Genomic DNA, 17,100 nt, shown 5'->3' with positions numbered 1-17,100 from the left:
TGCACACTACTAATCATCAGGGGCCAATGTCAGTGCCAGTGTCCATTGTCTGCACTCTTGCATTGCACACTAAGCTGCCTCTCACAGAATCACACAGGTCAGTCAATGACAGGCAACCATTCTGTAGTGTAGCTTGATCAGTGTTACATACAAATGTTGATGTTTTTGATATATTCTTTACTTAATATCAGAAGTAAAATAAGAGTTAAGGGGGTACACACGGAGAGATCCGTGTTTAAAATCTAAGTAATCTGACTAGATTGCTTAGATTTTAAGCAGGGATTTTACGTGTGTATGCCCCCAGCGATAGCGATGCGTGGCCACGCACATCGCTATCGCTGGTGCTAGATTGAGCCTGCATGCAGGCTCAATCTAGCGGGACACTCATTTCAGCGCTGTGTGAAGTGAGCGCCCCCTGTTCCCCCCCTCGCTCAGCACATCGCATTGTGCTGAGTGGGGGGAGAGATGTGTGCTGAGCGGTCTGTGTTAAGATTGCTCAGCAGACATCTCCATCAGTAGCCCCCTTTATGCTAGGTACACACTATACAATTATCTGTCAGATAATCTGCCAGATCTAGCTGATTGGAATGAAAATCTGATATTGGGTGAGACCAAATGACAATCGACCATTTGCTACCAAACACTGCAAAACTGAGAAAAACAGTCATTTGTCCAAGTTGGTTAAAACTGTGTTTAACCAATTTGAATAAACGACAGGTTTTGTTCATTTTCCAGTGTTTGGGAGCAAATGGTAGATTGTAATTTACTCTCATGTATTTTCAGATTTTCATTCCAACCAGCTAGATCTGGCAGATTATCTGCTAGATAATTGTATAGTGTGTATCTAGCATATCACTTTGTTGCAAATTGAAGAGGTAAATGTTGATAGTAGTCTACTTAAAACAGACAGGGAAAAAACCTGTTATTTCACCAGTCCATATTTAATACTAAATCTTAAATCTGAAACACTGTTCATGTTATAAGGGGACATTGATAGTTTCATGTATTTAAATTTTAAATGCTTCTATTACATGTTAGAATGAGGAAAATGCTTTTGCAAGCACTGCTGTAGTAGTAATGCTCCATACATTTAAAATCTCTATCACCTGAAAATCATTTGAATATATAATCTCAGAACATGTTTTCCAGAAGTAAAATATGAGGCAGTTTCCAATGTTCAACCTTCATTGAGCATGAAATCTCTGAATCTGCTCAACACTTCCCAGCAGAAGTAGTGCAATTTATGAGTTCTATTGCTGTGAGCATCTTGGTATTAGAGATGAGCGAGTTTGGTTCACAGAGAACCAAACCACCCCAAACAGCCCATTCCAAGCCCGGATCCGAGTCCGGCTCGGGAATTCCCCCCCCCCCCCCCCGACTCGGAAACCAGAATGATGCAAAATGTCATCATCCTGCTGTCAGATTCTCGTGGGTTTTGGATTCCATATAAACAGCTGCACGTCACCACCATTTTCACTCCAGACTTGGAGAGTGAGGGAGACAGACCTCTGTCTCTCTCTGTGGGTGGTGGCGTTGGGTGGGGTTAGTGTGTTCTCTGTAGGGGTGCTGCTGCAGTCACTGTGGTGTACCTGTGCTGTTAGGGGTGCTGTCCTGGCTGTCACTGGTGTTTTATGTGCTGTTACGGCCGGGTGCTGAAGCTGTACATTGGTGTTGCTGTCCTGGCTGTCACTGTGCTGTATAGTGTGCAGGGGGACTGTCCTACTCCTGTATGCTGTAAAATATAGGGGTGCAGTTGTTAAAAATTAAAAGCACACTGCTCCTGCATGCTGTAAAATGTAGGGGTGCTGCTGTTAAAATAACATTACACTGGCCCTGTATGCTGTAAAAATTCAGGGGTGCAGTAAAATTTATGCACACTGGCCCTGTCTTGTACGCTGTAATAATTCTAGGGTGCAGTGAAAATGAATGTGCACTGGCCCTGTCTTGTATGCTGTAAAAATGCAGGGGTGCCGTGAAAATAAATGTACACTGGCCCTGTATGCTGTAAAAATTCAGGGGTGCAGTGAAAATAAATGTACACTGGCCCTGTCTATAATACTGTTATAATTCTATGGTGCAGCAAAAATCAATGTACACTGGCCCTGTCTTGTATGCTGTACTAATTGTAGGGTGCAGTAAAAATAAATGTACACTGGCCTTGTATGCTGAAAAATACAGGGGTGCAGTGAAAATAAATGTACACTGGCCTTATCTTGTATGCTGTATAATTACAGGGGTGTTGTGAAAATACAGGGGTGCTGGCACTATCCACAGTTGTGATGTCTAGGCCTGACCTTCCCAACACTGTATGGGAAGAGGAGGCTCCTACCACCATTTGCACACCCCCTGGGGGTCCAGTTGCTGATATTGAGATTGAGGCTGTCACTCCAGTATGAGGAGGATATGGGTGCAGCTGGCGCTGCGGAGGAAGTTGACGATGAGGATTCTGATGGTGATATCATTTGTTTGAATAAGGCACCAGTGTAGACAGTTGTTGGCCATGTGATGAAAAAGCCCATTGTCATGCCTGGGCAAAATAGCAAAAAGGCCACCTCTTCGGTGTGGAATTATTTCTCCACAAATCCGAACAACAGGTGTCAAGCCATCTGTTGCCTTTGTCAATCCATAACAAGCAGGGGTAAGGATGTTAATCACCTAAGAACATACTCCCTTATACGTCACCTACAGCGCATTCATGAGTCATTGTTAAGTTCAGAAACTTTGGGTAATAGCGTAAGCAGTCCACTGACACTTAAATGATGTGGTTTTGTTTGAAGAGGAAGAGGATGTAAACACTAAAGGGGGGAATCTGAAGATGAGGATGACATCTTGCTACTGTAGAGACACTTTGTGCAAGGAAAGAATTATTTTTTTTGGGGGGGGGGCTCAAACCAATCATTTCAGCCACAGTCGTGTGGCAGACCCTGTGGCTGAAATGATTGGTTTGTTAAAGTGTGCATGTCCTGTTTATACAAAATAAGGGTGGGTGGGAGGTCCCAAGGACAATTCCATCTTGCACATCTTTTCTTTGCCATATCATATTCCAGGGGTGATGCCCTATATAGGGTGCTGCCCCTCTGCCCTATAAGTCCAAGGGTGTTGTTCCACTGCTGTTTTAGTCCAGGGGTGCTGTTGCTTGTCTGCTGTGCTGTGTAATTCTCCAGGGGTGCTGCCTATGCTATATAAGTCCAGGGGTGCTGCTGTACTTGAACCTAGGTTTAAATGAAAGCCTAGAGCAGATATGAAACAAGCTTCTACATCACAAAAAGATATGTGAAAACTAGCCGCAAAGGTGGAAATGGAAATTGCTGAAGTGTTTTTAAATAAAGTGGGGAGAGACCACATTTGTGCCCAAAGTCAGTGTGACTCAGAAGAGACTGAATCGTAATCCAGCGTGTAACTGTTGGAGAGGTAAAATTTATATTTTATGCTGAAGCATTAGAGAGGTTCTTCTCAATTATTTCATGTTAGCGACTCACTCAAATGAATGGCTCCAATTAGTGAACCTTTATTTTGATTTATTATTGATGTTCCACATTTTGGGATTATTTATTTAGAAGATGCATATTTGTTGTACAGGGATCTTCTTTTCCTAAGGGCTGCGTAGGGTTATTGCAAGACCTCGCAGTGTTAGAAGAACAGAGTTTCAGTGATCTTGCATTGCATCAGTTTTCCATTGCACTGCAGCACTAGATGGGCCAGGAGCTCCTGTTAGGCACAACCAGTTACTGAATAAGGGCCAGTATGGAGGCTCATGGTGGCTTACAGATAGGAAGATGTCTGGCTTACCAGGCTGAAGCATGCTGTGGGCACAGAGGTCAGCATTGCTTCCTCCCACAGTCCTACTTATAGTATTAAATGAGTTTGGACTGTAGAGTGGTAATGCCCACTAGGGCAGGGGCTCAATAACAAAAAAATGTACTGCACAGTCGGGCTTAGTAATTTACCGATTCCACCTGAACTCAATTTGCCCCATCCAGGACTGCTTTGGGGGTTCAGGAGCAGCTGCTAAAACATCTAAAGGGCTGCTTTATTTAAAAGTAAAATATGAATAAAATAAACAAGACCCACAGGTATGTGCACATGCATGTAACTGGGACACACAGGTATGCTCACATGCATGTAACTTGGAGCTGTGAAAAACTAAAATAAGTCATCTGCCACATAACATGTAAATAAAAATGCAATACATAAATGGAAAAAAAGAAACCCACGAGATTTTTACAAAATAAGTCTCCAGACTCCGTGGAGGGGAAAATATCCAATCTTGATCCTGTGGTATACACCAGTTTATTTGCATCCCAAAACTAAATCCGAGATTATCTTAATCCCTGAAAATGTAGAAGGGGGTAGAATTTTGGAAGCTTTGGCCCCTAGTTTTTCAGTTTGTCCAGGAATGTGGTAATTAATAATGACTGTATATATTTGCTTTGTTGAAGTCCTTTCTGTTCCACATCAATATAGGAGTGGAGGTAACATAGTAACATAATAACATAGTATCTAAGGTTGAAAAAAGACAATTTTTCCAATGAGTTCAACCTAATTGTGGTCTCCTATGCAGAATTATTTTGGTCTATATTTTGTCTGATGCTGATGTCAGCTGTTGTGTTTTATTCCTCTTTTTATAGTACAGGTTGAGTCTCCCTTATCCAAAATGCTTGGGACCAGAGGTATTTTGGATATGGGATTTTTCCGTATTTTGGAATAATTGCATACCATAGTGAGATATCATGGTGATGGGACCTAAATCTAAGCACAGAATGCATTTATGTTTCATATACACCTTATACACACAGCCTGGAGGTAATTTTAGCCAATATTTTTTATAACTTTGTGCATTAAACAAAGTGTGTGTACATTCACACAATTCATTTATGTTTCATATACACCTTATGCACACAGCCTGAAGGTCATTTAATACAATATTTTTAATAACTTTGTGTATTAAACAAAGTTTGTGTACATTGAGACATCAAAAAACAAAGGTTTCACTACCTCACTCTCACTCAAAAAAGTCCGTATTTCGGAATATTCCGTATTTCGGAATATATGGATATGGGATACTCAACCTGTACTATAGTGCATGACTACGCACCATAACCCTGGATATCCTTATCCATTAGGAACTTATCTAACTCATTCTTAAAGGTGTTGACTGAGTCCGCCATTACAACTCCCTCAGGCAGGGAATTCCAAACACATATTGTCCTTCCTGTGGAAAACCTTTACGCGGTTATGGAAAACCTAAGCGAGTATCCATGTGTCCTCTGTGCTGTTCTTACCAAAAACAGATCTCGTGCAAGCACGGTGTATTGTCCCCTTATATATTTGTAGACGTTGATCACGTCCCCTCTTAGTCTCCTCTTTTCCAGTGTAAACATGCCTAGCCTTGCAAGCTTTTCCTCGTGTTCCAGCATCTCCATGCCCTTAATTAGTTTGGTCGCCTGCCTCTGAACCTTTTCTAGCTCTAGGATATCTTTTTTGTAGTATGGTGGCCAAAATTGTACACAGTATTCAAGATGGGGCCCCACTACTGATTTATATAATGGGAGTGTAACACTCTCGTCCCTTGCATCAGTTCCCCGTTTTATGCATGCTAGTATCTTATTATCTTATTAGCCGTCTTTGCTGCAATCCTACTTTGGGTACTGCTGCTTAGTTTGCTATCTATGCAAACACCTAAGTCCTTTTCCAGTACAGAATCCCCTAATATTACCCCATTTAGTATGTAGGTGTTATTTTTGTTCTTGCTACCACAGTGCATTACCTTACACTTGTCTGTATTGAAGTGCATTCTCCATTTGGCTGCCCATGCTTCTAGTTTAACTAAGTCTTCTGAAGAGACTCAGCATCCCCCTCTGTATTTATAACCTTACACAATTTGGTATCATCTGCAAAAAATTTACACCATTCTCTCTAGACCTACTGTTAGGTCGTTAATGAAAATGTTGAGCAATAGTGATCCTTGTACAGACCATTGTGGCACACCACTTAGCACTTCAGTCCAATTTGAAAATGATCCATTAACCACAATGCACTGCTCCCTATTATCTAACCAATTTTTGACCCAAGTGCATATTGTGCTCCCTAGCCCTTTTTCTTGTAGCTTATAGATAAGTCGCATATGTGGTATTGTGTCGAAAGCTTTGGCAAAGTCTAAAAACATTACATCCACCTCCTTACCCTGATCAGGGTTTGCACTTACGGTTTCATAAAAGCTAAGTAAGTTGGTTTGATATGATCTGTCCTTCACAAATCCATGTTGATTCCTTTTAATTATCTTATTGGCTTCAAGGAACTTCTGAATACTATCCCTTAGAATACCTTCCAATACTTTCCCCACTATAGATGTAAGACTAACTGGTCTATAATTACCCAATTCAGCTTTACTTCCCTTTTTGAATATTGGCACTACTTCCGCTATACACCAGTCTTTGGGAATCATACCTGATATAACTGAATCTTTAAAGATCAAAAATAGCGGTCTTGCAATTTCAGAGTGAAGCTCCATTAGAACCCTTGGGTGAATTCCATCAGGACCCGGTGACTTATTAATCTTTTCATTTTTTTAATCGGTCACAGACAACCTTCTCACTTAAATAAGCACTTATCAGTGGGACATTATCATTATCGAGATTGTGTGTTAGTCCCTGAATTTGGTCCTCCCTTGTAAATATTGTTGAAAAAAACTCATTTAGTTTGTCCGCTATGTCATTAAGGTGAAAGCCTGTATGTTGTTCCTGATTGCATGTGTCTCTCTAATTTTTAATCACCTTCTTGACACTGTCCTCTTCCTCTTGCTTCTTCTCATAATGTGAAAAGTCATCAAATATGGAGGTGGTATATTTGTAGCTAGCTATGATTGGAGAACTTAGCAAGGTTTTTCCAGGGGGACCATCTGTCGCTGAAATGATGGGTTTATTAAACTGTGCATGTCCTGTTTAAACAACATAAGGGTGGGTGCGAGTTCTCGGGTTGGTGAGAGGGCCCAAGACAATTTCATCTTGCACCTTTCTTTTTTCTTTGCATTATGTGCTCTTTGGGGTCTAGTTTTTAAAACTCCCATCCTTTCTGCCACTGCAATGTCACTCCTAGATGGGCCAGGTGTTTGTGCTGCCCCCTTGTGTCACTTAGCTTAGTCATCCAGCGACCTTGGTGCAACCTTTTAGCCTATAAACAATATTGTGAGGTGTGAGGTATTCAGAATAGACTGGAAATGAGTTGAAATGAATGTTATTGAGGTTAATAATACCAAAGGATCAAAATTACCCCCAAATTCTGTGATTTTAGTTGTTTTTATGTTTTTTTAAAAATCATACAAAACCAAAACCCGAAAGAGTGGTTTTGGCAAAACCAATCCAGATCCAAACACGAGTGGGGATCCAGATCCAAAACCAAAACACAAAACACGAAAAGTATCTTCCGCATATCTCTACTTGGTATACTAGCTAAGCTATATGCTAGCCCAGTGATGGCTAACCTTGACACTCCAGCTGTTGTTGAACTACACTACAGCATGCCCTGCTACAGTTTTGCTATTTGGCCTTGCTAAAACTGATGCAGGGCATGCTGGGATGTGTAGTTCAACAACAGCTGGAGTGTCAAGGGTAGCCATCACAGTGCTAGCCTATATAAACAGGTAAAAACAGATATATTACATAATGCTATTTGTGTTGTTTGACTTTAGTTTTGCAGCTTCATAAATTATTGTGAAGTGTTAATAGATATTAGTGGTACACTCTAGGACCAATTTTTAAATGAGAGACTTAATTTCAGAAAAAAAGACTCTGGAAAATTCCATTTACATACATTACAGGGCTGTCCCACTAAATATTAATGCCATTCACATTTACAAAAGCTTGCTTTCCTGAATATGAGAGGCTTGTGTGCATATTGATAAGCAATGACTCAAAAGGGTGGCATGCATATTGCTTCTCAATGCTCTGTTCTGCTGAATAGGAGTGACTTATTAGTAGTTGCAGACAAATTGAGAAATACATATTTTACATTTTTAAAGAGTCTCTCATATACTAAAGTCCAAAAACTGGATTTATTAGCTCCATTTAATTCAGACTCATTGATGTATTTAAATATTAAGTAACTCAGTAAATAAATTGAAAACTGAATACAAAGGTAGAATTGGCATCATGACATAGGCTTCTTGACTTGTCTGTCACAAAGTTGTCTTTTAGACGAATCTGAAGCCGAAATTATAACCAGAGTATTTTAATAAAAATGAATTTGCCCTAGGCCCAACAGTATTGGGGCTCACTGTTCAGGTTTCTAGGAAGGAAACTATACAGAATAGATTTTAGGATCTCCCTGTTAAATGAGAAAGCAAATGGCAACTGTACAAAAGAAGTTTAAACATATTTTCTAGCTCATTATCTGGTGTCATAAAGAAGCAAAGTACACTTTATCTGAAAGACGAGGTTCCAGTTTCAATTCTATTTTTTCACCATTTGAAATTTAAGAGCTCATGACTGATAGAAGATTTAAAATGTAAGAAAAAAACATTCTAAAAACAAACCAGCTTCCATTTCTAATTCTAAACTTTAATCATACACAGTAATCCAAGCCCTATTTTACACCGATTTAATATTACATGTAAGTAACATATTCAGCCAACCATGCTGTAGCCATTGTCCAACATTGCTCAAAATGCTACTAACTGTGAGGTCATTATAAAAAGACTGTAAATTAGTATACATAAATGTAGATAATACTACAGCATAAGCAACAACAACTCAAAATAAATTGGACTTTCAAGACTGCAGTACTTTCATAAATAAAATAAAAACACGGGTCTCAGACTTAATTTCTACCAGTAAATCAGCCATGCCTACTGTTGGACAAGATGCTGTGCTGTACACCATGCATCAGGACCAAACATTAGCATCATCACTTATTGCACTCTACAATCCCCCCCCCAAAAAAAATAATAATAATAACTTTTTAGTAAATTAAAAATTAAATTATGTAAGCTTATAGGACAGAAGAGATTTCCACTAAATGACCAGTACGAAAATAATAGGTTTATATTTTAGACTTGCTGATAGTCTTCCTATCATCATAGCCTACCGTAAATACTAAAATATCCACTCTTCCCTCACCCCCTAACCTTTTCATCTCCCCAGTTCAACCTCCATTAATTTACCCATGCATGTAAGCTATCAAGCAATATATTGTGTTTATGGCACAGCAGAAACTTTGTGGCACCTTAAAAATAAATACATATATTAATAATATTAAAAATAATATGTTTTTAAGAAATAAATTATGTTGGAACTGTTTATGTCACTTTAGCCAAACATTCCACTGAAAAATGTGACAATATCTGCATGTGGATAAATGATATCTGCATAGGGAAAAATATCTGCATAGGAAAAAAATAGCAATAGCTTTGAAATATGTCCAATATTTTTAACATCAATTGTCTTTCACAAATAACATAATTTAACATTCACCTTAAATATGCCTAAAATTGCTATCCCACACAGAAGCTTGTTATTGTTTAGGCTTGTCGTCCTATAACTTTGCCTCAATATCAGTTGATATTTAAAGGACTAATGCTGCAAGAACAATTGGTTTCATATCTCAAGCACATTTACAAGAAGAGAATGATCTGATATCTGAGTCAAAGCCATCTAGTCAGAAAGTTCCTCAGTATTTACGTGATGGCAGAGAAAGGGTTAGAGGGGCTTTTATTAGTAACAACCATGTTAAGCAGAGAGTTATTTACACCAACTATAACTTATGTCATGTGATATAGATGTAACTCATTAAGAGAAGTTTGCTGGAAAAGAAGGGGAAACATTAAAGAAAACAATGGGCCAGATTTAATGGAGTGCGAGACAGCCGAAGCTCCGACATTCCGGCTGAACACATACTTTTTTAAAAAAAGTGGCAATCATTTACATGGCAAAACTAAGTTTGTTTGCCTTGTAAATCATTGCTGCTTTAAAAAAAATGTAAGCGTTCGTCTGGAGTCTCGGAGCTCCAGCCGTGCCGCACTGCATTGCATCCGGCCAAATGTGTCTCCTTACAGGTAACCAGAACTATTTATAGAAATAGAATTAGAAAAAAAAATATTTATACACATGGTATTGTAACTTTGAAATTCAAAATAATATGCAAATCTCGATGTGTCAGCAACTCTCAAGGGATCTCATACTAAAATATGAGTGAAGACATTGTTAGGAAAGAATGATATGGCATTGGTAAATGCGGATGGCGCTTTCCAGTAGAAACCCCATTTTCACACAGCCTGGCCACTAGCCACTACATGGCATGCAGTATAAAGGGCAGCATAGAGATGCTGCACACGCCCAATGGCAATAGAATTTCCTACCAAGTCTGCTGTGTGTCTCTGTGGACCTGAGTGCTCAATCATTGCACCAGAGAGAGAATCTGGTAAGTGGTTTACCATGATCATTGAGCCTGCATAATAATTTTAAGCAGACTGCACATGTATCGTGGCCGCATGCACCTAGGTACCATTGTGAGGCCAATCATCCAATCACAGTGAGGTATCATTCACAGAGTGCTTGAAAGGAAAAGTCCATTTAGGGGAGGTAAAGGGTATGTCTCGTAGTGCAACTCCAAACATGGCGCCAGCATCAAAGCTCCCGCGGATAATCTGTGCAGCCATGGAGGCACTCAGGGAATCGATGTTCCTCTCATCTGTATCAGGGTTGCAAGGGAGTACGTATTTGCTAAACATGTTGCGATGGCTTTTGCGAAGATAAGGGTTTCTAATCATTGCTAGTGTAATGCACTAAATTTGTATATGATGCCAATATAATCCATCCAAATAAATAAAATAAATAAAACCATTTCTATCATTATTACTGCTCATGAATAAGCAACTCTAAGTCCACATGGGATGAACTCAAGTTGGACTACAATGTCTCACAACAAAGCATATTATTAAATGATTGTACCCTGGTTACTTCCTAATTGTGCAGTAATGCAGGGAACACTGCTGCTCTGTAAATACAGCATGAAATGTCATGAGCAGAAAAACATTTTGGTTTAGGTGAAATCTATGAGAAACACACTACTCATAAATTAAAGGAACATTTATTTATAAACTATTTCATTTTATAACTTCATAATAATAACATTATCCTTCAGAACAATGAAACTGATTCAGATTTGAAAGCATAGCTAAAAAGCACACAACTGGGTAAAAACCATATTGCACTGCAGGTGGGGCAGATGTGATGTGCAGAGAGATTTAGATTTTTTTGTTATATTTTTTTCTGTGCAGAGTAAATATTGGCTACTTTTGAGTGTAGCCCACAAATGTTAGCTTTATTTTTACACTGCAATTTTCAGTAGATTTAATTTTGAACACCTTTAACCCAAATGTAACTCTCTCTGGACATGTTACATCTGCCCCACCCGCAATGCAGCATGGTTGTGACCAGTTGTGTGCTTTTTTGCTATGCTTAAAATTCTGAATCAGGCCCAATATATATATTAAAGCCACATATTTTGTCTGTGTAAACTGTGCCTATAAATACTGCACAACTTAATTTCATTATAAATATACCCATTATTACCCATGCTGAAAATAACATTTATTGAGTATAGGTACCAAAGTCAAAATGTATTTACTGTAGTAGTAATATGAAACATTATTTATTTAATATGTAAACTTACTTCAAAGTCAAGGTCAGAATATCGAGATTTTCTTCTCTATTGTGCAGGAGAAAAAAAGAAACGAAGAATGATATTAAAAAAGGATGATTCACTTTTAAGCATATGCACCTTAGAACATGAACAATAAACATCTGATTATGTTTAAGAATACAGAGCAATGGCAGAAAGTTGTAAAATATGTACACTATCTGTAAATGAGAGAAAAGAATTGTAGTACTCATAAGCTTAGACCAAATTATATGTGCCCATCCCATCTCCGCAGTGCCTAACTTTTATTATCTGATTAGTAGAGATATAAACACTGATTTAGTCAGAAGATGCACTCTGTTTATTTAGTATTAGGGCCTAAAGTACTGTAGGTATGTACGTTTTTTGATAGGCCCCAAAATCACTATGCACAGTATTTGTGCATGTTAAGACATGAGTTATATATCAAGAACATGTTTTGATATGTGCCTGCTTCTTTGTGCACTCTGTCATTTAATTTGCCTTTAAAGTATCTTTAATTGGCAATTATACATGTTAAGCTTAAAGAAAAAAAACCTCTAATATACTGCTAGTGGACAAAAACACAGACATAAAAAAAAATCACAGGGCATATGGCACGGCCTTCTAATGTCTGGAATTGTACAAAAGGCAAACAGCTACAATCTTACACAGGAAAGTCATTCAAGTGATGTCTGATTTACGGTGGTGGAAAACAATATGCAGGGGCATAGGCATTGCACCCATAAATTATACTTACCCTCCGGAGTCCCATAGTGGTGGACCTGCACTGTGGAGACAAAGTGATTTGAGCATGCGTACTGCAGATGTCCCTGGGAACAAGGTGTGAGTGCCATGTTCCTGGAAACCTGCGCATGCGCAGTAGACTTTGGCATTATGCCAGAGTCTACTTGCTGTCGGAGGGGAGGGGCGGATCCCCACCTCTCTTAAAATGCCTCTGCACAGGGGTCATTCTGATCTGGTTACTGAACAGACCACGACAGTTAAGTGAGGTAAATACTAGTCGATATATCAGTTGTCATAACAATTAATGCTATATTGTGAGCAGACTTGCAGTAGTGTACACTTAATATTTCTGCTGTGATCAATGTCATTCACAAACATAAACCATTAGTCCTGCAGCACAGCCAATGCCGATATATCTTGCAGGTATATCTGCATTTCTGGCTGTGTATACAGAAACCCCACCGACCTCCAGTACACAGACTGCATGAACCACCGACAGTAACGACACAGCAAATTCCAATGCCCGCCCAGCTTTCAAGTCTGTACGATATATCAAGCAGCTAATTAGTAAGTCTATATAGCTAACCTAATCAGCGCCTGGACTATGTGATGGCTAGTCAGCCACTTTATCTTTGGTGTGATGTTCCTCAAACTATTTTGCAACCACACATGCCCTTTTTATAATGGCATTGACATCCTATAAGACATCTTTTCTTTCAGTAAGGACATGCTGCAACATAGGGTGAAAATCCCTAATAGCCATTGGTGGTCATTCCGAGTTGATTGCTCGCTAGCAGTTTTTAGCAGCCATGCAAATGCTATGCTGCCTCCCACTGGGAGTGTATTTTAGCTTAGCAAAAGTGCGAACGAAAGGATCGCACAGCGGCTACAAAATTATTTTGTGCAGTTTCAGAGTAGCTTCAGACCTACTCAGAGCTTGCGATCACTTCAGACTATTCCGTTCCTGTTTTGACGTCATGAACATGCCCTGCGTTCGCCCAGCCACGCCTTCATTTTTCCTGGCACGCCTGTGTTTTTTCGAACACTCCCTGAAAACGGTCAATTGACACCCAGAAATGCCCTCTTCCTGTCAATCACTCTATGGCCAGCAGTGCGACTGAAAAGCTTCGGTAGACTTTGTGTGAAACTACATCGTTCGTGTTAATAGTACGACGCGCGTGCGCATTGCACCACATACGCATGCGCAGAAGTGCCATTTTTTTCCTGACCGCTGCGCAGCGAACAAAAGCAGCTAGTGAACAACTTGGAATGACCACCATTAAGCAGTGATTTGCATTGACCTTGCTAAGGGAATGACTGCAGCCAATGCATGACAGTTAAATGCTGCCAACACCATTGAGAACCACCAAGACTGATCAGTGTTAGAAATAAGCATTCAGAGTTGTAGCATTCTTTATAGTTTCTTCTCCATTTGTGAGAACCAATGTGAAAGATGATTCATCTGGCAATATCACATTCCTCCACCACTTTGCAATTCACTGACTGTGATCTTTGTATCCCTAAGTTTACAAAAATACAGTGCTAGGGATGATTTATTCACTGCACCCTGGAAATAAAGTTTGCTATGTGGAGGTCTCTTACTCTTGCTCCTTGCTGGCTATATTTTTCCCTCAAAGTTCCATTTTGACAGATCTTAGACACTGGTCTTTCAGGAACATCAGAAAGTTGATCTGCATTTGAAGCTCCTGACAAATGCACCCCAACAATCACGACTGTTTAAGGTCAGTAAGGTCAGTAAGGTCTGTTTGTGCCAACATGCTAGCTTGAAATAAATGGAGGAAATACCAAAAATTTATATTGTTCTGTATCTGACTATGCTGAGATTTTATTGCATTAATGACTAAGCTGGGATGAAATTGCATTAATAACACATGAGTGGAAGTCCCTGCTTTCAATATACATAGGGGGGAATTCAAATGTTTGAAAAGTCAGTTGGGTGTCTGTTTTTTTCCTGTTTATGAGATAGGAAAAACAGAAATCAAACTGACTCTTCAAACAATTGAATCTCCCCCATAGTGTCTCGCTTTTGTCCAAGAGTTTCCCATTTTTTTAACTTCTGTATGTAAGTAGCTAATTTATGCTGATCTGCACAGTGAATTGTGTTACAGCTAGTGATGGGATCTACATTTTCTGTCATAATGATGACATGAGAATGTGAACATGGTGATATACATGCAGCATGTTGGAACTGATGAAATGTTGACATTGTCATATTGTCGACAATTCACATCTAAGGTATCCCTAATCCTTAACTCTTATGCTAATGTCAACATTTTCAGTATGTTGACGTGTCATATGTTGATATTTTGACCATGTCAACATATTATATGTAGACATTTTAATAATGTGGAGCTCATAACTATTGACATTCTTGTGTCGATATTATGAATATCGGCATAATGACAGTTCACATACTAACTGCATAATGTTGTGGTATGGTAAAACATTGAGTTCACAAGATTATTAGTAAGATTCTTGGTTATATTTAACAGTAAGTTGGTATATTGTATGCTCTTCATTACTGTGACCTAAATTAGATTATTTCTTCCCTGTCAATCACAAGGGTGCAATGAGAGGGATAGGGCAGATGCAACGTACTTAGAGCATGTTATAATTAACTTTAATTGCTTAGATGCCACAAAGCATACACAGCACTGTACAATATATGCATAGAAAATGGTAGCATGGTATCAGAGGATAATTATAACATGCAACATACAACTGCAGTTCTAAGCATAAGTACATAGCAAAGATACCAAATAGCACAACATAGACTGGGTAGGTATGGTGCATTTAAACATAAATTGCTGTATTTTATAATAATCACTATCTGGAACAGCACATTCCAGTTATGTTAATTGTCACTGGACCCACAAAATAAACCATGTGTACTTTAAAGAAAATAAAAAATAAAAAAATCATCCTTAGGCACTTACATGGATATCTGTATAAAAGTGTTGCCAGTCCTTCAAAACACACACCAAAAAATGGGATTAAGAAGTACACTATAAAGCTTGTTTTGAATATCTAAGCTAACAAAACACTTATGGAATTGGCTTAAAAACAGTCTATTAAAAACAAGTAATTAAAAATAGACCAACTATTATGGTCTTTAATATGAGTTAAAGAAATGGAACATAGAACGGAGTAACTCAGGTACATCCAGTACTCACCTGGTATGTTGGCATACAACCAGCATATAATACTGTATTCCAGGGCCGTAACTAGACTTTTTGGTGCCCTGTGCACACCCCTTCCCCCAATTTTTCAAATAGGGACTTAAGCCTCATGGGGAAGGGGCATGACAAAATTGATCCCAGAGAGATCCCATGCCTGTTTATATCACATGTTATTCAGTTACAATACCCTTTATTAAATAACACATTTCAATATACTGCAATACCCAAGATTCAAACATATAACCTGTTGCATTTCAGTCAAACACTATACTCATTCATAAAAACTATGAGATTTCTAGCAGACAAGTGTGGTCAGGAGTTGCTGGGCTTCAAAAAAGGGGGGAAGCTACAAGTGAAACTAATTAAAACAGATAATTGACAAGTGACGCCAACAGCACCCCCTACCCTGCAGCGCTATGTGCGGTGGCACACTCCGCACACACCTAGCTACGGCCCTGCTGTATTCATTCTCTAATTAGGAACTTTCAATGTCCCACAAAGAAATGAGTCTCTTAAAAGATACAGTAGATTTGTTTGCTTATTGAACTTTTATTGCACCCATATTAGAGTTCTGTGTTTAATCTTCTGCAATAAATTCCCAAATGTAAATATTGAAAAATGTAAATATTCAAACAACTTGAGTGGTCACTCTCAAATCTCTCACCTACTTTATAATACCTCTTCACTATGTGTTCATTTTCATCCTCAAGTAAATATCAAACTGAAAATGGCTTTGTCTGACTGAAAAGCAGCATACAATATGTTATTCCATTCAATGATGTAAAGCACAGACACAAGCTCTCCTCTGGTTTATTCAATGCTGCAAGTTGCAATATTAGAATATGCTCTCCTTTAAAAGCTGTTGCAATCACATAAGTCACTTCTTTAATTTGGTTGCATTATCAGTTATGTGTTTACTTGATCTCTAATTTATCTAAGATAATAACTAATGCGTTTCATACTGATCTCTTATGAAGTTACAGATGACTGTCAGATTTGAGGGTGGTGAATGGTTTATGGGTGACCACCGAATTTATATCAATATTTTAAACTTTTATTATTTATATTTTCTGAATTCAGTGTCCCCAGAAATGAAGAATGTAAGTTTGAAAACAGAACTCTAATATGTGGGGATTATAAATCTGATAAATATACTACAGTAAATGAAAAAAAATACTCCTTATTTGTACAATGCTGAAAGGTCTTAATAATGGAGTCAATATTTCCTGCTGATTGTTTATTTTGATATTTTTACTGAATTTGTTTGATTTGGTAGTTATCGGTTTACTTTCTCTAAATCATACTGCAGGTTGTTTATAAGTAAATATGAATTATTTTTCTAGTAAACTAATTTTAGACATTCAAAACAAATATTATAGTATATTTTATAACACCTTATAACACTGATCTTTGTATAATATGTACTATGGACAGGGAGGAGTGTGGTTGGCACCTATTGTTACAGTAACTCAAAAAATATATGTTATGGTCCCTAATAATT

The 17,100-nt window shown here is 38.5% G+C and overlaps 1 protein-coding gene across 5 annotated transcripts in view; it reads right to left on the bottom strand.

Moving 5' to 3' along the window:
- ADGRB3 (adhesion G protein-coupled receptor B3) overlaps nucleotides 1-17,100 on the bottom strand; it is a 1,362,616-nt gene that overhangs the window by 31,378 nt on the left and 1,314,138 nt on the right. For all 5 annotated transcript variants that reach the window (XM_063916752.1, XM_063916755.1, XM_063916756.1 and 2 more), the window contains one exon: nucleotides 11,668-11,703. In XM_063916752.1, coding sequence (XP_063772822.1) covers nucleotides 11,668-11,703 — 36 coding nt within the window. The remainder of the gene's footprint in view (nucleotides 1-11,667; nucleotides 11,704-17,100) is intronic.

This window comes from Pseudophryne corroboree, chromosome 4 (assembly GCF_028390025.1).
Source record: "Pseudophryne corroboree isolate aPseCor3 chromosome 4, aPseCor3.hap2, whole genome shotgun sequence".
Lineage (NCBI taxonomy): Eukaryota > Metazoa > Chordata > Amphibia > Anura > Myobatrachidae > Pseudophryne > Pseudophryne corroboree.
Note: the sequence above shows the minus strand (reverse complement) of the source record. Positions and strands in the feature narration are given on the sequence as shown.